Source organism: Silurus aristotelis, assembly GCF_946808225.1.
Source record: "Silurus aristotelis genome assembly, chromosome: 4".
Lineage (NCBI taxonomy): Eukaryota > Metazoa > Chordata > Actinopteri > Siluriformes > Siluridae > Silurus > Silurus aristotelis.
Genome location: NC_139577.1, coordinates 17,291,654 through 17,315,220, shown reverse-complemented (window position 1 = coordinate 17,315,220; position 23,567 = coordinate 17,291,654). Strand labels below are relative to the sequence as shown.

General features: G+C 36.6%; 2 protein-coding genes across 2 annotated transcripts in view; both read right to left on the bottom strand.

Moving 5' to 3' along the window:
• Positions 1-8,835: 8,835 nt before the first annotated feature.
• LOC310725062 (protocadherin-15-like) overlaps positions 8,836-23,567 on the bottom strand; it is a 210,646-nt gene continuing 195,914 nt past the window's right edge. Inside the window, exons 33-37 of the mRNA XM_083539669.1 lie at positions 17,459-17,477; positions 16,784-16,822; positions 15,164-15,237; positions 11,871-11,988; positions 8,836-9,485 (exon numbers count right to left, since the gene is read on the bottom strand). Of these exons, the coding sequence (XP_083395795.1) occupies positions 8,904-9,485; positions 11,871-11,988; positions 15,164-15,237; positions 16,784-16,822; positions 17,459-17,477 (832 nt within the window). The 3' untranslated portion in view covers positions 8,836-8,903. The remainder of the gene's footprint in view (positions 9,486-11,870; positions 11,989-15,163; positions 15,238-16,783; positions 16,823-17,458; positions 17,478-23,567) is intronic.
• Positions 10,237-11,640, bottom strand: LOC310724747 (uncharacterized protein; the record flags this gene model as incomplete). The annotated part of the gene is made up of 1 exon (XM_083539025.1): positions 10,237-11,640. One exon carries the CDS (start codon positions 11,638-11,640, stop codon positions 10,237-10,239), a length of 1,404 nt encoding a protein of 467 aa, XP_083395151.1.

The following is a 23,567-nucleotide window of genomic DNA, read 5'->3' as shown; positions in this document are numbered from 1 at the left end:
ATTCGCCTTCAGTAACTACTTATTTCTGGTCGTGGTGGAGATTATGATGGTGGAGCCAATACTGGGAACACTGAAAGTGTGACTGAAATATACACTGGATGGGACACCAGTTCAGCACATGGCACCATGCACATAAACACACACACATTTACATGAATGGCTTATATCACTCTACTACCATCAGGAAAGAGTTTCCAAAGCATTCGGGTGCTTACTTCCAAATGATGCAATATTTCTTTTCCTCAAGCTATCAGGTTCCTCAACACAGAACTGAATCGTGTATATACACACACACACACACACACACACACACACACACACACACACACTGTGTGTTACTGTACAACCTGAACTTAACACACACTCATTACTCATCTCAATTGTTTCCACCACCCATATTATATTTACATTTAAACATATTACACTGTTGACATGCTGTTTGCACCTCTCGACTGCTGCTCTTGCTGTTTTTGCAAACACTCTTGCAAACAGTTCTCTTTTGCACATTATACAGTAGGTTTACTGGTCGGCGCTATTTTGTGTTTTCTGTATCTGTCCCACACTGTATTTTGTCTGCACTGTTTGCACTTGGTTGCACACAGTGCATTTTATGTGGAGACGACACTTTAGTCCTCAGTTTTGTGTTCTGTTACGTAGCTCTATGTTGTGTGATGTAGCTTTATGTTGTTTTATGTAGCACCAGGGTTCTGGAGAAACGTCTCATTTTGCTGTGTACTGCATCAGCTATATATGGTTGAAATGACAATAAAAGCTTCTTGACTCAACTTGACACAGCCATTGCACATACCCGTGTGTTTGGGGAGAGTGGTAGAAAACCAGAGAACCTTGAAGATACTGAAGAGAACATGTTTATTTGTTATAAAGTACTATTGGCTCAACGCTAGAACTATAATGAAAACAAATTATATTTAAACTGGAGATCCTTTCAGTGCAGAGCTCTATATGACCGTATACAAATAGTAATGATTTATAAATCCCACTATTTGGTGTCACACAAATGAGGACAGGTTCCCCTTTTTCAATCTGGTTCGTTGTAGGGTGTCTTCCACATGTCAGCTCAGGGAGTTTTTTCTTTGTCACCACTGGCTCTGATTTCTCATTTGGAATAAATTAAAATCTATATCTAAATGTCTGTAAAGCCACTTTGTGACAAAGTCTGTTGCTTACAGTGCTATGTAAAATAAAGTGTAAGTAAATAGAACATAATCAAAAACCCTATAGCTAATGCTGCAATGCTGTCCACTACACCACCATTATACTGTACCTTACATAATACTGTACTGATTACATTACATCATGGTCATATTAATACTTAAATAATTGACATTATTTGGGATGTTAACAGCTGGATTTATGCTTACCTTAAAACATTATCTAACCATATCACACTGCCTGGTTTAACATCACTTATTGAAATCACATTATTTACTTGTAATAATTGTTTTTCTATAGTTCTTTCCTTCCATGTGTCATCCATATGAAATTATGATTATGCGAAAATCACAAAAGTGTATTCAACACTCAAACACGTTATATCCCCTTAAATACTATGTGATAATGTGAAAATTATTCATACAAGAATCACATGGCATACAACAAAATTCCTGCACATGTGAAAATAGTCTAAATCACTGCATACAAAGTATCTATAAATATGAGGGAACATGTAATTATTTACATATGAAGTTCATTTATCATTTTTCTTAGGTTAGCCTCAATCCACAAGAGCTTGTTAAATAACAGCTTTTGGACACTTATAAATAATTAACTGTAACACGATAAAGCATCAGAGCTTTGAGATCAAGTAAACACCTTAAAGATCTGCAGTTGTTAAAAATGTTTATTCTAGATGGGAAATCAGAATAATTTAAGACTAGAATTAATTTCCAATGCAGATTAATTTCTTAAAAATCCTCTATATATAGCTTCAAAGCAGCAGCTTCCACTGATGTATCATGTAGGAATTATCACAGCTGTCATCAGTTGTGTGCTAGATTAAATCAATTCCCAATTATTTTGGATGTTTTTTTTCCTGACATCCCTGCAGATATGCACTTGACAGATCTCTCAACAGGACTACTGGTGGAGGAATAGCATCCTGACATAAAAACAAACAGTACAGTAAGAAAGCGGCTGACAGCTGCTGTCTGTCCTCAGACAAGCATGTGTGTATGTGTGTGTGCAAAATTAAAACTGTGTTTTGTGCTCTCACTATGGTTATCATGCAGTGAGAAAATTAGTTTTTAACATTTTAACCACACAATTATCCCTCACCAACTCACAAGCTACATTTATATCTGTCTATCATGGGCCTAAGAAAGGATATCATTTAGACATATCAACACCCATGCATGCATCACACACACACACACACTCACGGACAGTATAAACATGTTCAACACTACGACATATACACAGGCACGCACAGCAAAGTGCACATTCACACATTTACCTGAGTGTGTCCTCCTACTCAGCACTTTGACATTTGGAGCCTAATCATATAATTTTGGGAAATTATAATAATAAGTCATCTCATTCAGCAGTAATGGTAGTTCTGCAAGCTGCTGTTTAACGTGCAGTCTGTATTCGAGACTACTCAGTCAAGGCTCATCTAGGCCTGATCAAAAGGCCTTGGCTATGAAGCCTGGGCTCCAGGAGGGCATTACAGCAGCAGGCAAACCACACACACAGTCTGAGCGCATAAGCCAGCTGCTTCCTGGAATGCCTATTAGCATCTCCTCTGATAGATGAGTGGGAATAGTGCATACTGCTAGTCTGAAAACAAATTAACCAGGATGATGTTCACAAACAAACTTTCATAATCTTGTATGCGTGTCAAGGAAAAGTGTTTGGTATCTAACACACCTCCTAATTAGTGCTTTGTCCTTATCCCCTTTGAATCAGCAGAGGAAGAAGTGCTGGATCCTTTGAGCCTTTTAGAATGTGATGGCGCAACTCTCTGAGACAAGCACAGCACACACTAAAAAAAACAGATCCAGGTGAACAAAGGTACACACAAACACACATGCACAACTTACTGCTTTTTGACAAACACATTTTCAGCTAACAAGGACTGACAGAAAATATAGTCTAAGAGCCAAATTAAACTCGTCACTGCTTGTGAAATTACAGCACCCAGTGACCAAATCACTTATGTGTACAGTTGCATAAAGTATTTTTAAAAGCGGACAATTCTCTCTCTCTCTTACTCTCAATTTCTTTCTCTCTGTACTGTGGTAGTACTGACTACCCTTTTTTACTCAAGTTAAAGTAAAGAAGTTTGGGCTCTGACATGTACTTAAGTAAAAAATTAGTCATTACTACTACCTGTTTTAGTGTCACGCTGCTAACTGGACCTCACAACATATTAATTTATTAATACAAAATAATTTAAAATGTTGTTATCTAATGAATGTATCCAGGCTGAACAACCACTATGTATAACACAAGCAGAGAAAAGATGGTGATCAGGTGATCAGGAATGTCTCTGCGCTCAGTCATGTTTACATCACTGATACACCAATGGTAGGTTGAACAAACCACGTAATGACAAGAAATAGATTGATGGGCTAAAAACAGCATGCAGTGAGATGAAAAAATATTGAACATGTTACCAAATAGATTTAAACTAAAGAAAAAAAGCCTGATTTGAAAATATACGAAGTTCTGATATTATTAATGCAAAATACTATTATTATTAATATTGATTTATATTAATGTTAATAGGCAGTGGGAAAAAAATCATCCTGCCTCATGGTCTGGGGCTGAATGAGTGCTTCTGGTACTGAGGAGCTGTGGTTCATTGAGGAAAACATTAATTCCAACAGGTACTGTGACATTCTGGAGCAGAACATTTTATCCTCTTTTCAGAAACTGGGCTGAATGGCATTTTTCCAACATAAGAATGAAGCCAAACACACCGCCAAGATGACAACTGCCTTGCTGAAGGTAAAGGTGACGGAGTGGCCAAATATGTCTCCAAACCCAAACTATATTGAGCAGCTGTGGGGCATCCCAATAATGGCTGTATGTTCAGTTTTTTTTAAAGAACAGTAAATCTGAACTGCTATACAAGCTGCATATTAAATTCTCTAAAATATATCCATGTTTCAATTCTATATTATTGTGTTTTGAGAAGACATACTAAAATGGTTGCTGAAATGTGAGGGTCCCCTTACAAAGAAATAAACACTCTAGAAATGTTATGGTAGATTTATTTTAACAGAGAAACAGAAAATATATATTCTTCCAGAAATCATGGAGGGGTCTGAAATTGTCATCGTAGGTGCATGTCCACTGTGAGAGACATAATCTAAAAAAAAAATCCAGAAATCACAATATGATTTTTAAACTATTTATTTGTATGATACAGCTGCAAATAAGTATTTGAACACCTGTCTATCAGCTAGAATTCTGACCCTCAAATACCTGTTAGTCTGCCTTTAAAATGTCCACCTCCACTACATTTATTATCCTAATTTAGATGCACCTGTTTGAGGTCGTTAGCTGCATAAAGACACCTGTCCACCCCATACAATCAGTAAGAATCCAACTACTAACATGGCCAAGACCAAAGAGCTGTCCAAAGACACTAGAGACAAAATTGTACACCTCCACAAGGCTGGAAAGGGCTACGGGGAAATTGCCAAGCAGCTTGGTGAAAAAAGGTCCACTGTTGGAGCAATCATTAGAAAATGGAAGAAGCTAAACATGACTGTCAATCTCCCTCGGACTGGGGCTCCATGCAAGATCTCACCTCGTGGGGTCTCAATGATCCTAAGGAAGGTGAGAAATCAGCCCAGAACTACACGGGAGGAGCTGGTCAATGACCTGAAAAGAGCTGGGACCACCGTTTCCAAGGTTACTGTTGGTAATACACTAAGACATCATGGTTTGAAATCGTGCATGGCACAGAAGGTTCCCCTGCTTAAACCAGCACATGTCCAGGCACGTTTTAAGTTTGCCAATGACCATTTGGATGATCCAGAGGAGTCATGGGAGAAAGTCATGTGGTCAAATGAGACCAAAATAGAACTTTTGGGTCATAATTCCACTAAACGTGTATGAAGGAAGAAGAATGACCATCCCAAGAACACCATCCCTACTGTGAAGCATGGGGGTGGTAGCATCATGCTTTGGGGGTGTTTTTCTGCACATGGGACAGGGCGACTCTGTGAAGATCTCTCAGAGAAGATCTGTGTGGAGGAGTGGGCCAAAATCCCTCCTGCAGTGTGTGCAAACCTGGTGAAAAACTACAGGAAACGTTTGACCTCTGTAATTGCAAACAAAGGCTACTGTACCAAATATTAACATTGACTTTCTCAGGTGTTCAAATACTTATTTGCAGCTGTATCATACAAATAAATAGTAAAAAAAATCATACATTGTGATTTCTGGATTTTTTTTTTTTTTAGATTATGTCTCTCACAGTGGACATGCACCTACGATGACAATTTCAGACCCCTCCATGATTTCTAAGTGGGAGAACTTGCAAAATAGCAGGGTGTTCAAATACTTATTTTCCTCACTGTATATATCTATATCTATATCTATATCTATATATTAGTTTAATAGTTATAGTTTAAGTAATGCTGGTAGACACAGTAGATACAGGCGTCAGGTGGGTGAGATTTTAACAGAAAACCCGTCTTCAAGGAAAAGCGATAATGTGATCTTTTGCCAGGCTCCAACTGTGGCTGAATGTGAGAGAAGACTGCCCTCTAGTGTTTTTGTTCCCCCCACAATCATTATTATCACCATAATAGCATTCAGATTTGTTTTGAATTTGGATTCTTGATACAGAAGCATTAACAAACAGCTTCAAATTGTGTATAGATTCTTTACGTACAGAATAGTTGCATTATTCGTGTACATTGTGTTGTATACAAATAATGATTATTAATTCATTAATAATATACTTTATAACAACATTTAAGTCTAATAATTTGTCTAATAAAACTGCAGTTTACCAGTCAGGCACACTTACCTGATTATATACTAATTAATAACTATTGCTAACTAATTATATGCACTAGTTCATATACATTGAGAAAAGCTTAATTTTAAAATATGTATACTTAAAAATATACCTCATTAATATTAAGTAATTATTACATTAATTTGGTCCAAAGCTTACAGTTTGTTGAGCTTTAAAATTATTATTTTTTTTTTTTTACATCTAGGTTTCCTCAGGATTCACCTGGTTTGTTAGAAAAATCAGTCCAAGGTTTTCACCTAGCAGCCAGTGTTCCCAGGTTAAGCTCCAGATCAATTGCATTCCTGACCGAGATAAAGTGATGAATGAACGGATGAAAAATATCGATAAATCTTTTCTCAAAAGGAAAGGGTGATCGTTCCATTTGCAAATGAAAGGACCAAATGTTATAAATCATCTTGGCTCTGATACCAAAGCTGTTCTGTATGTTACCATCAGCTTTTATTTCCCCAGGGTCAGAAGGTGACATACAAAATTCTCCACACGCCTGAGACGCTTTCAGTCCTTGTACTCTTAATGTGTGTGATCTGAAACACCATCACTAGTAAATGTGTCCCACAGAGAGCGAGACAAAAGCAATTTTGATGATGAGGATCCTAGGGTGGTGGGGGTGGTGGTGGATTGGTGGGTGGATATGTTCTCTCTCTCTCTCTCTCTCTCTCTCTCTCTCTCTCTCTCTCTCTTTCATCTCCAGATCCACTACCATAGTTTGACTGGACAAACATTCATACTTGACAGAGCAATCAGCTTCTGATGGACAGATGAAGATTGTGCTGGTAGATAATGATATGCTGCACTCAGTGCATGAGTCATCAGCAATAAATGGCAGAAAGATACAAAGAACCAAAAATACCTACTTTTTTCAGACTATTTTTCAAGTCAAACAGTGTGAAAACTAAGAAAGCATGTAATCATTTATAAAAACCTGCTCAAAATTAAGAAAATGGCCAATTTATTTATACGTACTATAATAAGAACATTATTATTAATAACACACATATAAATATCAATGATACAAATATTTGCTCATTTTATAAGAAAACAATAAATGAATATAGGACAAAAATGTTTTAATTCATTTTCATATATAATCCAAACACACTAAAATATACATAAATTAGGTTATGAAAATACATGTATTTCATTTATGTTCTCTTTTTCTCTCTTTTATTCTTCAAAATATTAAGGCTATCACAGCCATTTATATTCTAAAATGAAACTTCAAACTAAAACTCTTAAAACAATAACCATTCACATCTTTGGGAAGCTAATTTGCACTTTTCAAATTTTTTCTTATTATTTTTTAGGGAACTTCAAAAATCTGACCATAAAAATTGTATAAACTTTTTAATCAAACGTAAAAAAACACCACCTGAAAAACATCTTTAATTGGCTACATGTTCTTAAAACAATTGTTGTGTTTTTAAAAAAGAATATAATAAATATAATAATTCTTTATTTTTCCACTCGGACAGCTTTTAAATAATGTTTCGAAATTAGGAGTAACTGTTCTCTCTGCCAAAACAACCATTTACCTAAGACCACGAACATATCAGATGTAATTCAATACTATCATAGTCTCATTCACACACACACACACACACACACACACACACACACACACACACACACACACACACACACACACACACATATATACAGTACAGACCAAAAGTTTATATATATATACCTTCTCATTCAAAGAGTTTTCTTTATTTTCATGACTATGAAAATTGTAGATTCACACTGAAGGCATCAAAACTATGAATTAACACATGTGGAATTATATACATAACAAAAAAGTGAACTGAAAATATGTCATATTGTAGGTTCTTCAAAGTAGGCATCAAGAGAATGCCAAGAGTGTGCAAAGCAGTAATCTAAGCAAAAGGTGGCGACTTTGAAGAACCTACAATATGACATTTTCAGTTGTTTCACACTTTTTTGTTATGTATATAATTCCACATGTGTTAATTCATAGTTTTGATGCCTTCAGTGTGAATCTACAATTTTCATAGTCATGAAAATAAAGAAAACTCTTTGAATGAGAAGGTGTGTCCAAACTTTTGGTCTGTACTGTATATACATATATATATATATATATATATATATATATATATATATATATATATATATATATATATATATATATATATATATATATAATGTATATCGACTATATGGACAAAATTATTTGGACACCTGACTTTTCCAGCCATGTGTGGTTCCTTCCCAAACTGTTTCCACAATATATGTATAGGAAGGCTTTTGCTGCAGAATCATGAAACATTCCCTTTACTCGAACTAGAAGACCCAATCCTGTTCCAGCATGAGAATGCACCCTGTGTACAAAATTATTAAAATACAAACTAATCTCCATGAAGTTTTAGAGGGGTTTGAGTGGAAGCCCTTTAGTGGCCTGCCTTAGAGCTCTGACTTCAACCCTACTGAACACCTTTGGGATAAACTGGAATGTTGACTGCACCCCAGGCCTCTTCACCATACATCTGAACCTGACTGTACTAATGCCCTTGTTGCCGAATAAACACGAATTTACACAAGCACACTCCAAAATCTAGTGATACATCTTCCCAGAAGAGTGGAGGATATTATGATTGCAAATAGAGATTAAATGTAGAATGTAGAACCTTGGTCAAGTGTCCAAAAACATTGTCTACACACATACTCTTATATATATATATATATATATATATATATATATATATATATATATATATATATATATATATATATATATATATATATATATATACACACATACAGACGACATCCAACTTGTTGATATGCTTATAGGGATAGTAATGAGTTAGAGAATAAGAAAGAAAATAATTTAACTACGTATAAGAAATAAAAGACATCAGAGACATCAGAGTTTTGTCATTGGTATATGAAGATTGTTCCAGGGGCCCATCCACAACTCCTCCTCTTCTGACAGTGTGTGGTCACTTGGAGACTCCAAGGTCTCTTTGACCACCTCATTGTCCACCCTAGACTCCTGTTCCTGCTGACAGCTCCCCTGCTCATGGTCCAAATGCGTTTTAATGTGGTTGGACTTTGGCCCCATGCTAGACCCTATGGACCAGGTTATGGGCCTGGTGTCGATGTTAGTCGTAGATGAAAGTGTGCCAGTGGTTCCTATAGTAGGTCCGTTATCCACTGTGCTATTTAAAGGCAAATGTTCCTCCTCTGTGACTCCTAACTTTTCCAGTTTCTTGAAGTGTTTTCCTAGTCGCCCGGGTGAAAATTGTTTTATGTTATTGGGGTAAGGTGGCCGTCGGGTTCTAATGATCGTACCATTCTGTGCCAGGTACACCATACCATTTACATTACTTTGACAGTTAACATTAGGCAGGCGGTTCCTCTGGATGTCTGGGCCACTGTCCTCTCCAGTAGTGGTTGACTCGCCCTCTTTCTCCACATTTAACTTCATCTGCTTCTTTCTGAGAGCCTGAGAATCAAAGAGCAGAGAAAAATGCATAGAAACAGACACAGTAAATTGTAGTTTTTGAAATAATTGGCTTAACCTGCAGTGCAGTTTGTAATTTTGAGTTTTTAGACCACATATGCTGTTAAAGATAATATACGATATAGTAGGTTATGATCATTACTTTAATTAATAATATATCAAAAATTAAAGAAATATTTCGCACTTTCATGGAATGTGCTATTAATGCCATGCACTTTGCTAAGTGCTGATTTTCTCATTTCTAGCTTCTGTTAATATTTATCTAGCCTGAAAAATTAACTCCCAGAAACATGAACTATGTCCCACTTGAAATGCATATTTGGTTCAGCAGCAGGTTATCAATCCTAACAATTGCAGTTCTCACTGCTGGCAGCAGAGGGCTCAAAAGATTACAAACTGGTACTTTAATATTTATGAAGCTACCACACAGAAAGGTATATTATGTCCTACAGCTGGAAGGAAGAGAACATTCAGTTTTATCTATTATGTATCCAGAATGTGCAAAAGAAAAGAAGTGATAAAGGAATTCCTTTCAGAAGAAATTTCACAAAAGCACATGAGGACAAGAGGATTAAAGTTCCATGCAGTTGTAGAAATAGTCAAGATCACACGGAGGTGAAGGAAGCAGCTGGAATGTTTGCAGAGAAGAATGAAAGTCACTGCACTTCTAAACCAAAGTAAATTAAATCAGCCTTACTTTTTTGAAACACATATTTGCTAATTATCTTGCTCCTTAGAAGGCAGTGGAACCTCCTGATTCCATTTCTGCATCAGAATTTGCCTCAGTTTCCTCAGTCTCTGATGGCGAGGCATTGTCAGATGTTACGGCATCTTCATCCTCCTCAGCGATCGATGAGAGTCCTCCTAATGCATCCTCTGAGCTTCTGGTCACACTGACTTCAGATCCGGATGTCTGTGATATTACGTCATCACTCATCTCACCTGAAGACTTTTTGCTCTCTTCAGTAGTTTCTTCATCATCATCCTCCTCCTCATCTTCTTCCTCCCCCTCCTCTTCATCTCCCTCATCGTCTTCTTCTGTTTCTTCCTCTCTCTCCTCTTCCTCCTCTGTTCCCTCTAGATCTTCCTCACTTTCTTCCTCAATGGTGTCCTGTGATGAACGTGTGATGGTAGATTTGCGGGAACGGCTTCCTGTTACAGATTTGGAGGTGGTGGAACCTCTCTCGCTGCCACTGAGTGAGGCAATGTCTGATCCTGCATTTTCCGATGCTGCTGATCCACTTGCCTCTTCCTCGGACACATCTTCAGACCCTCCACCTGTAGAGCTTCCAGATCTTACAGAAGATCGAGTTGATGATGCCTGGGAACCTGAGCCACTGAGCATGCTTCCTGAACTGGATCGTACTGAAGATCCTCTGCTAGCCTCAGTGCGTGACGATGATACCTCTGATCCAGACTCAGCCTCTTTAGATGCCACGCTTTTATCTTCATCCTCCTCGGATTCCTCATTGGAATCCCTCTCTGTTGCAGAAGTTTTCTCTGCACTTGATTCGTCCTCCTTTTCTGTAGCAGATTCCTCTTCTGATTCTGATTCCTTCTCAGTCCCCTTTTCAGACTTTGACTTGCTTTCTTCTTCTGATTCATCTGGTTCCTCTGCCTCAGACTCTGAGTCAACAGTGCTCTCAGTTGCATCTTCCCTATCCAGATCCACTTTTAGGTAGTCCTTATCTTGAGAAGCCATGCTACTTCGTTCTGATGCTTCAGATCCACTTGGTTCAGGCTCACTGACACTGATGGACACGGGTGCCTCTGTTATACTCTCTTGACTGTCAATACGGCGTGCAGATGTCAACTTGGCATAGTCTTTGTCCTTCTTGCCCTTTCTAAATATCATTGGGAAGATTCTGGCTTTCTTCCAATGTGATACGCGAGGCGGTTCCAATTTCTTCCCGACAGCAAGCAGCTTGCTAAGTTTGATGACAGATTTCAGTCGCTTTGCAGCCTTGGAAACATCCTCTGGTTCAGGCTCTACTTTTTCTTCAGAAACTTCAGAAAGAACTTCCGGCTCTCCAGATTCAATCTCTTCCTCTGGAGTAATATCCTGGAATTCCACCTGCCTACCATGCCCACGGCCCCGCCCACCTCTGCCTCTGCCCCGACCCTGTAGTAAGACCATTTCCTTTAAAAATCTTGGATATATTAACGTCATCAGTGTCAAGCAGATAATGCACATTGAACGCTTTAACTGTGGTGGTTATGAAAAACAACAATTTGTAATACAGCATGGGATGTGGTAATATTACTGTACTATGTTACACTACTTCATAGACGTAATATAAAATTAACTCACAAACTGAATAAAATTTAATTAACCTTTGATCTACCAGTAATGAAAAGGTGTAATACCTCTTGGCCATATGCACTGTAGTAGTAGCCATCATCGTCCATTATGGCTTCTCCGTACTCATCGTACATGGGAGATATCAACCTCCTGCGGCTGCCGTAAGGAGCATACGGATCATACCTTTATGAAAACACAAGAGGTTAATAAGTAACTGTATGATCTATAAAGACCACTAAATAGTCTGAAACATTAGGGACATTTACATATACAGCATTTAAACCTGAGAGAAGAAAAAAAAACTAAATTTTTTTTTTCATTTTAATGTGAAATACTGTGGTTGGAAAACTTGTACTTTTTTGGTTTGATATTTACATGTGCATATATTGTATACACTTCATATGTACATATATTCTTTGACTGTTTATAAACACGAAAACACGAACAAAAAGTAAATATTCATTAGATTAAAAAACAGATACGGAAAAAAAGTAATAAAATTGTAAAAAAAAAAATTTATACTATATTTGTAAAGCTTGCATAAAAATAGATAATAGTTTTAGATATAAATGCTGCAAAAATAATCTGTAAATGGCACCTGGTGTCATTTAAAAAGACACTGGCATAAGTTGAGAAAATTTTACGTAAGTAAGAACCTGGCAGAGAGTAAATGAGCTTCGCAAAGATTTTAAGGACAACATTATCAAACAGAAAACACAGAATCTTAAACATCCATATCCGCTTTGATAACATGAAAATGGAAAGATATACACTGAAAACCTATAGGTAAATATGCTCACAGACTCATGATAAGGAAGATATGAGAAAAATCAGCAGTCACTCCAAGCAAATTGCAGGATAAACTGAAAGCAGCAGCAATCACAATTCTGGGGAGAACAATAAGTAATGAACTGCACCACGATCAAAAAATCCCCATGAAACCCAACGCAAAACTAAAATCTTAATTCTTTAAAAATAATGGAATTTGGTAACACAAAACAACAATAAGAACTCTTTGGCAATAATCCAGCTCATTACGTTTGAAAGGAAGTATAGATGTGGGAGCATATGAAGGCTGTTATTTCTGCAAACGGCACTCAGGCATGACACTTCTGTATTGGGATATATTAGAGGAGATTTCAAATCATCTCCTGACATGAATACAACTGATGATTTATGCAAGATTTAGAAATTGCAAGCCTATCAAAGAGACCTTCGTATCCTTAAGGAAGAATCAACCCAAACTGAGCCACATTACAGCAGGAAGATAAATACTGCTTATTTTCCTAGTATTGAAGCTACAATTGGTAAAACAGCTTCATATTAAACTGCTGAATATTTAAAAGTTGTAGTGTCTCAATGCTATTTTCCCCTTTTTTTAAACACCTTTTTTTTTTAAACACACCTCAAGTCTAAACAACTTGATTCTAATGAGTTTTAATGAAATTTGAAAAGTACAAAGTCAAAAGACATTGTGTAAATGTACACATTGTGTATAAACATGAAATGCATCAGTACCCTGAGTATTGTTTTTTCTTCTGCAGTAACTACTTTGCTTGCTCTTCTCCTGAAATGGAACAATGTTGTATATATGCATAGCAAGGTCACTGACCTGAATTACTTTATACTATTAAGTGCTTAGTCTCAAAGCACTGCAGTGGCCGTTATATGTGCCCCTCTCTTGCCTGAATATTGGATATAGGTAATTGGAGTAGTTCCTCATGGCTAGGTGAGTGGACAAGCCAGTAGGAGGGGTGAAGTGGTGAATCCTGGAGACCTCCTAGTGAGGGAGGAACAGGTCCTAATTAATCTGTCTGGCCTAATTGCACAAGCTAATGATGGTTTAAACTGTTCCACTTGTCTCCTGAGTGGCAGATGCTAACCCTTAAACATGCAGATGAGCTTTTAGCATTTGCTCAGCATCTGTTCTTCTCTTTCGAGATTTCTCTGCTTGTGATATGAGCTGCTACAAGCTGCCACAACTGGTTAAACAATTGCTAATACCCCTTTTCTACTTTCTATTTGTCCTGCTTTCCCTTTGATTGTGTGTTTGAACATCAAGTGATGCTGTTTATTGTGTGTTCTATTTCCAGCAAAATTGTTTTCTCTCTCTCATTCTCTCTCATTCTCTCTCATTCTCTCTCTCTCTCTCTCTCTCTCTCTCTCAAGGAGGAATATCAGCATGGGCTCAGGTGCCCTGTCCAATCGTTATTAATTGAAAACATTTGGAGAGAGGAAAGAGGGTGTGAAATTACAGGGGAATAGATGAAAAATAGAAGGGCATAAGGATAAATCTTCCTAGAATGCAGTATTTTTTCTTACCTCTGAGAGATTTAGACTATTCTAATCCTTTCATTTAAATATTAATTTGATTACATAAACCATTCATCGTTTAAGAATTGATCAGACCCACAGACTAGAATACCAGCTCTGACTTTCCATGAATTTTTCCACAAAATATCAATAAAATGTCTTTTTTTTAACAATAAAATATTTCCTGATGACATACAGTATAATACCATCTAAAGCTCATGGGTGAACTGCACTATGTCTGTGTGTTACAGAACATAATTTCATATAGTCATGCTGCAGGCTCCTTAACAACCATGTGAAGCTGCAGAATTAGTAATTAGTTGGCACTTTCATTGCTGCTGGATGTGGATGCTGCCCTTGTGGCCCTTCAGCAGCTGGCAATATGGATAGAGATGCTCAGGAGGTTATGTTTGCTTAGTGCCGGAACCGCAACGGTGAAATAATGCACTGCATTTCCATATGTAGCCTTAATTATGATGGGAATTTCACAAGCCTTATGCTATGTGCTAAACTCTAGTGCCTAGCTTGATGATCCCACAACTGCACAGACCTCCACTAAAGGGTTAGGAAGAGCAGAAATCCAGGAAATACAGAGCACACCTCTTTTTTTTTTTTTTACACGAAACAGCTATACAGGAACATAGTAATAAAGATTTGTCTTCAGTAAAAAACGGGATGCTACTTTTGCTTTTATGTACACCACACACATGTACACACACATGTACACACACACACACACACACACACACACACACACACACACACAAATAAATATTACTGCTATTGGTGCTATTTGCGACAACTAAAACTATCTCAAACCTTAAACTTTTTTTTGTGGAAACAGTATTACTTGTTAATACCATATAAATGTTCTCACAAGCTGAAAATGATCAGATTTTCCAAACCTTGTCCATTTGACATTTGATTACCATCAAAATAAAAAACATGCAAACACACATTAGAAATAAAACACACATATACATGTTAGTAAACGTTACACTGATTTACTTCACAGAGGAACACCCCAGAATTACACAGCACTTACCCTTGATTATAGCTGTAATAGTCTTGTGTATAGTAGTCTTGCCCAGGGTCAATACCCGATTCCATAGAGAGTGCCTAAGTTAGCAAAAACAAGCCTCAGCCTCAAAAGCTCAACAAGACTAAAACTGATTGATGCCATAGCATGAGTGGAAGTGTGATGACACTGATATCAACATGCAGTGGGTGGAATTATATATAAACTAACATAGACTGTACCCAAGGGTGGTGTGGAACAAAAGGGGCCCCTAATTAAATGAACTCCTATAAAAAATATTAAGGTTTTCAGTCCTGCAAGTGGAATATTTTCAAGGAAACATTGCCACTAGCTCAACCAAGTTCAATACTTCAGAAATATGTGCTTTGATTAGTTTTTTTAGTTGTTAATCAGACATACTTTGCTTATACAAACTCACAGAGTTACAGTGACATGGAATTTTGATATTGGTTATTTTTTTTAAAATGACATACACAATCAAATATGACAGCAGAATGCCAAAAAGAAACAGACACATTTTAAATTTTCTTATCAATCCATAGTTGCGTGTGTTGTGTAGGGCATGTAGTTTCGATTTTGCTAAGCTGGGAGGCATTGTGTTTCTTTTACCATGTTTAAGTACATTTTCTTGGAATGTCTAAGACTTCTTAAGACTTTCAAGGATGTCTGGTCAATAGCACACAAACAACATGTCTGCTGTTAGGTCTACTGCTTTTGATTTAACTGATTTAATCGGGTCGGATTCGCAGTTACTGAAAGATTTTCTCGTCTGAGGATCTGCTTTTTTTTGTTTTGCTAAAACATCTGCACCAAAAAAAAAGAAAGTGTAAAAAATGTGATGTTAACAGCTGTCTGATTTCAGAAATCTTGCTGCACAGAGTAGCTATGAAACATGTCACTATAACCAAGTAATCTTCTGCAAACACAGACATATGGCTTATCTGTATTTTTTTTTCCAAGTTAGAACACTTTAATACACTTAAATAAACAAGTATGTCCACAACTAGATATAAAACAATAAATGTCTTCATCACCCTTCAACACTGAGATTTTAGCATATTTCCTAATGAGTATATAATTAATGTTTGAAACTGTAATTTAAAATGTTTATTTTTAATACATTTTTCTTCAATTGTTATGATGTCTTTTTGAACTTTTAGGACCTTCTTTTTTTGAACAATTTTTTTTCAGTGTTTTTGCTAAGAGATCAATCATTTTGCTCCAAGCAAAGTTGTACAATATTGGGCACCTTCACTAGATTATTTGAAAGTGCTTACTTTAGACACTTCCATGTTTTCTGAATTTCTTTTATATTGAAGTTACTTGGACAATTTTGTGGTTGTTTATTTATTTATTTGTAATTAATTTATAAATTTTTCATGTCATTTCAGTCATGTCAGTGTATTTATATAGCAACTAATATTATTTGAGCCCAGGGTCCACCCCTCAAATAAAAAAAAAATGCAAGCTCACTGTGAAATGCAAAATAATGGAAATTTTGTTAAGCGACATACAATGTAGAAAATATGATTGGTGATAGACAGAAAAGGAGGTCGGTTAAAGAATGAAATAAGAGATCTTAGTTTATATGCAACCCACAGTGCCGGAGGAACATATGGACTCTACCTCTGGCCTAAGCAAAGACGGCCTCAGCAGCTGTTGTTGCTAGTGGACAGGCAAAAAAGGGGAAGAGAAAAAGTTAGAAATGTGTAAAAGTAAAAGAAATATAGAATATATAAAATAAAACATTGAAGAAAAAAAGAGAAGACAGAAATAAACATAAGGGGGACAAAGAGGCTGATTGTAAAATGTGTTTAGATTACTAGGTATAACTAGGGGGTAAGACAGTGGGGAAGGGTGTAAAAACAAACCCAGGTTAAAGATTATTGTGGGTTAGAAAGGACTGAGGCATTTCAGCCTAGAGCTCCTGAATGCCAATAAACAGCAGTGCACTGCAGTGAATAATTTACTCTTGTGATAAGCTGACATTAGATAAACATAAATTTTAAAGCTCTTTTCCCTACTTACAGTATAGGCAGGGAAAATAATATTAGGCACAGAACTGAGTGAGATTAGATAAGTCTTTTCAATGAAAAACAACATTTTCATATCTTAGGTGTAAAAAGTGGTAATGGCAGGCCTTCTATGTTTTTCTCTATCTAATTGTGATTCTCCTCTTATTCTCTCTCAGGCACTATTGGCAGATTAGAGTGATGAGGAACAAGGAGCTTTCCTAGCGCAGAATAAAAATGACCAGCGCCCTGAATAATCATATCAGGAACAGATAAGAGAAGGACATACCTCTCTGCCATATCCACGCCTGGCATACAATGAGAAAAGAAGAAAATAGCTTTAAAAAGATGCTCATTTATAAATATATGTGTCAAGTTAAATTGGAGAAAAAAGTCGAAACCCAAGAAATTATGAGAAATGTTTGATTTAAACCCTAACTTTAAACGTTTTAATATACAGATAAAAAAAGATGAAATTTACAGTGCATTCAGAAAGTATTCAGAACCCCTTCACTTTTTTCAGTTTTGTTATGGTGCAGCTTGATTCTACAATCCTTGTATTTATTATTTTTATTTATTTTTTAAAAAGAAAATGCATATTAATGCATATTAGAACAAAAACCAAGCCATCAGGTCAAATGAACCGTATGCCGTGCTCAGAAACAGGATTGTTGCAAAACCCATGTATGCGTGCTTGGAGTTTGCCAACAAGCAAACAAGATTATAATATGTATGGAGGAAACCATGCACCTCTAATCACCTGCCCAAACCCCTCCAAAAAATAAAACATGATGGTGGCAGGACCAGGCTGTGGGGGCGTTTTTTTGCCGCAGGGACTTGGCAACTGGTCAGGGTTAAGAGAAAGTTGAATAAAGCAAAGAAAAGAGATCTCCTCAATAAAAGCCAGTTCCACAGTGCTCAGCACCTCAGTCTGGGCTGAAGGTTTACATTCCTACATGACACCAACCCTAAGCACACAGCCACACATGAGTAGTTTAGGGATAACTCTGTGAATGTCCTAGAGTGTGCCAGTCAGAGTCCTGACTTGAACCCTATTGAACATCTCTGGAGAAACCTGAAACAGCTGTCCACCGACAGAACCCATCCAACCTGACCGATCTTGAGAGCATTTGCCATTAAGAATGGCAGAAAATCCCACAATCCAGGTGTGCAAAGCTTGTTGCATCAATACCCAAAAGACTTGAGGCTGTAAATGCTGTCCAAGGTGCTAAGTACTTATTCTGAATACTTATGTACATGTTATTTTTCATTTTTTTTTTATCTTTTATTTTATTTTAAAACACATTTTTACCATTCTGTTTTCACATTGTCATTATGGGGTACTGAATGTACATTAATGAGAAAAAAATCTATTTAAATGATTGTAGTACAGTAATCCCCCGTTTATCATGATGGTTACGTTCCAAAACTGCCCACGATAAACAAAAAAACTGGATAAATGGACGCCACCCCAAAAATGCTATTTTATGTATACAGTACTGTCATAACATTTTACTTCATTTTATAATTAATACAGACGATCCCCACCTTACGTTTTATGTTTTGAACGACCGTTCGTAGCATGAATTTGTTCGTAAGTTGTTACTGTGTTCGTTATTGACTACGCATATCTCCTATTGATGTAAGTGCTATAAATACTCATGCTAATGAAGTAATGAAACATTTGTTAACTAAATAAACAATAAATTATACTAAAACTAATAGAAACAATCTAAATACTGTTTACAATATTTCGTATTAAGTAATAAAAAAAGAATAGAAATTAGAAATAGAAAAAATTCATTCGCCCTAGTCCAGTGCACATCATGTAGACTCATTACGACGAATAGCCAGCGGTCAAATGCAATTCCGCGATAAACCATGGGTGTGATATTCGAACCGTGGTAAATCGGTTTACTATATGTATTTATTGTATGTAGGGGATTACTGTATTAGGCTGCAACATCACAAAATGAAAAAAAATTAAAGTGGGTCTGAATACTTTTTGAATGCATGGTATATGCTTAATATATTCGTTCTTATTGATTTAGCAAAATGCGAACTCCAATAATAATAATGATAATAATGATAATAATAATATTAATACAAAAGTTGAAGGCAAAGAGCAAAGAATTACCCAAATGCTGACACAAGTGGTTTAACACACAGAAACACATTGGGTGTGATTATCTTTTATTCACAGTTGCTTGTCCACACACACACACACACACACACACACACACACACACACACACACACACACACACACACACACACACACACACACACACACACACACAGACACAAATAAATGTTCTAGATTCTAGTCCTAGTCATTGAAGTCTATGCATAATTCTTAGAGCCTCTCAAAGTGCAGCCCTGGAGAACTGAGCAGTACAGACGCTTCCCATTTTACAACGTTCACTTTACAAACTTTGGCGAATACGAAAAAAACCTGTCCACAAAGTGAAATTTGTTCAGAGTCGAAAAATTCAAAACGGAGGAAAGCCGACGCTAGCTAGTCGTGGACTGTAACGAGTCTACATGATGCACTGGACACAGTAACAACTTACGAACAAATTCATGCTATGAACGGTCGTTCGGAAAGTAACTCGTTCGTAAGGTGGGGAGCGTCTAATGAAAACTTATGAAAAACTAATGAAAACATTAAAGTGTTACTGACCTATGATCACTTCCACATTAGGAGAAAATGTGATGGGGTATAATGTATTGAGAAAAGATGTATAGTCATAAATAGTATAAATATTAGGTCTGACAGAACTATGACATTATTTCTGTAATAGGAGGGGCTGCTGGGAGATAGATAGGGTTTTTTGACATCACACACACACTAAAGCACACAGAACAGGGTGTGACAAATGCTTTCTGCATAATAGGGAAGTCTGTGGTACTTGAGTGTGAGATAAATAATGTGTAAGATGCAGTGGACGATGGAGTGGAGTGGATTGAGGACTACTAGTGCTAAATAATGCAGTGCTAGAAGAGTCCCAGTGTCTGGCTGCAGAAGGCAAAACTTGTCTCTTTCTACACTGCCAAGTTTCAAACATAACTCTAACATCTCCTCCTGGAAAATCGTACCAAGCCAAACCTAATCACGTTTTGGGAAAGAGAGAACATTCTGTTTCCTGATTGGTACCAACGATTCTATGTATGTCCATAGGAAATAAGTCAAAGTTGTTATTGAACTGTTGCACAAGCAAAAATAAAATCATTCTCTGAATCCTACTGTAGAATCTGCTGATGCTCTCTGAAACACTGTTCTGCTTACTCTAAAACCATAAGGTCTCGCTTGAGTAAATTAGGTCCTTTGTCTCCTGGTTGTCCCCAGGCATTTCATTATTCTCTAGTAAAGTGAAGAACATATTCACGCAATTCATCCAGTACACTGCAAATAGCATTTGTTTTTTTAGTCGGCAGAATTTCAGCAGTCAAATCTCATTTTGCAAATAAGCAAAATAATGCCCCCCTCGTGCATGTATAGAAAAATGTCAAATACTGAAGTCTCCAAAAATTATTAAATATTGAGCAACAATTAGGTCTATCCCACATGCTTTTCAGAAAAGTGAAGTGTTTGCATACAAAGTGAAAACAATGTGTGTATGATGGAAAAAGCACATGATATCAGATGTTTGCATCTACCTCTCTGAATAAAAGTCACAAAAACTAATTTTCAAATAAGCCTTCTGTTCTTAACTTGATTTTGCTGTATTTTGGCCTGTATGCTGCTAGGACAAGAATAAAAAGAAGCATCTATAGGGCAGTATTGTAGGTGGAGATGCACAAGAGGTGTAAGAAGTAAAAGAGCAACGAGAACTGGCAGGTGTTTTGTCAGTGCTGAATGGATCAATTGGCTAATTAGGCCTGTCTCTGGTGCATGCAGACATCACAGGCTTTCTTTTCCCCTGCTGTGAAGATCTGATCAGGCATACAAAGTGACAATTCCCTGTGGTGTTCATCTTCCAATGACCTCATACACACCCTCACATCCATCTATCCACACAATGTCACATAGCCTTTTTCACAGCATCAGTAAGCACACTGCGTCTCTCTACAGTCTTCGAACAGATGTTCTGCTATAGATAACCTACCGCAAATGCTGAAACATTTGAGGTAGCAAATCTGGTCACATGCTTGATTCTAAAATGTTAAACATCTTGAGTAGAGCAACAGATATGACATTGTTAAAATGCAAACTGTTGTGGTGAATATGAACACATCCCGCTGTCTTAGCAACTGTACATATGCAGCATTAACGTATACAGACAGAGCAATTTCCAGGTGACAGAGATATGATTCTGATCTAAGATTCTGATGGTTATATAAATGTATATATTTTTTGTTTAGTATACATTTTTATTTCCATTTATATTTATTACAATAAATCAATGTGTTGTGTGAGATCCCAGTTAATATGAAATTGTGCTAATGTACATTGATTTTAATCGTCTTGTGATTATTTTATTAAGACAAATTACCTTACTCATTATTTAATGAATATTTAATGAATATGTTTTATCACAAATATATATGGTTGTCTACGAGAGCTGACGGAAGTCCACCGTGGGTAAATTTACACAAAAACAAACAAACAAAATAAATAAATTTTGGAAAAAAATTGCCTCAGCTTCAAGGAAGCTGTAGCGTTCAGGGAAGCGATTCCGCTCCTTGAAAGCAAACACAGAGAGAATGAGGAGGAGCTTCTTCCCACAGGTCATTCCGAGTTTAAAACAGGAAACACCCAGGATCTAGTACTGGTCCGCTCTCTCCATCTTCACTTTATTCCATAATTGCACAGCTTTTTTTGCACTATTGTATGACACCTTAACTCTGGAATGTCCCTTCAACTCTAAACTTGCACAGCACAGTGACACTTTATACCACACCATCAGTGTTCGGGGTAACGGGTTACAAGTAACGTGCGTTACGTAATAATATTACTTTTCTGGAGTAACGAGTAAAGTAGCGCGTTACTTTATAAATTTACACAAAATTATCTGAGTTACTTTTTTTTAAAAGTAACGCGAGTTACTTTTCAGTTAAATTATTTTGCATAAAAAAATAAATGAATGAAAATGAACGTAGTCACATAGAATCGCGCATTTAGACGTGCGAGCCGCGAGAACAGAAGCTGGTCAGAAGCGGAGATGGCAAACCAAAGAATTACATTACTGTGATGGAAGTATTCTTATTATTTTGAAATAGTCAAGGAAAAGGAAAAAGGAATAATGGTTAAGTGTAGATTATGTGTTGGTGAAAAGCTCTTGTCAACTGCAAAAAATACCACTTAAAAAAAAACAAAAAAAAAAACCATCTGCATGCAAAGCACAGCACTACAGGTGTGTGTGTGTGTGTGTGTGTGTGTGTGTGTGTGTGTATAATGTTGAATATATGGAAATGGAGACAGAAATATAGAAAACTTTTGCAGCGGAGAAAGAGAGCAAATTCACAGCTCATTTGCTCTTTGTGGGAAGATAAACTGTCACGGTCACTGATAAAAGCGCAAACTTTGTAAAAGCGTTCAGAATGTTTCAAGCTGATGATGAAGCAGAGAATGATGTAGACGAGGACGAGGTCATATTTACGGAATTGCACGAAGTTTTATGAGATGACAGCGAAAGGTATGTTCTCCCTCCACATGACCGGTGTGCAGCCCACACGTCTTTTGCCCTAATATAACTTATTTCTTAATGTCAATTATCTATATTACACCTGTAAGGCTTGAAAGAGATACAAGTAACGCAAAAGTAATATAAAGCGTTACTTTCCATAACTAAGTAACGTAATTAGTTACTTTTTTGGGGAGTAACTCAATATTGTAATGCGTTACTTTTAAAAGTAACGTTGCCCAACACTGCACACCATACTGCACATGAACACTTTAAGGACAATCACACTAAATCACTTTAATATGTACTCTATCAATATCTGCCATACTTATTCATGTATATACATATATTTTTCTATACTTTATACTTTTTTATTTATTTACTTCATTTTTTATCCTCATATTCTATTTCTTTTCTCCTGTTTGAATGTTGGACAGTCGTATAAAGCGTTTCACCGCATGTCATACTTGGTATGTATGTGTATGTATCAAATATAATTTAAATTTTATTTGAATTTGAAGGAACCATAAATATATATCAGCATTATTTTCTATAGAAACTCTTCTTGCTAATCCTCATCAACAAATGGGTGTGTCTACTCTAAGCAGTAGACTGATGAGGTAGCAAATGCAACTAATAACCTTATGCATACCAACTATTTCCAGCTCCAAACCAGTGAATGCCTCAGTAAACATGATATGACATATCTTTGGACTGTGGAATTAATACTATGGCATCAGTAGATCTCATCAGGCTCATTGATAGGTAGGT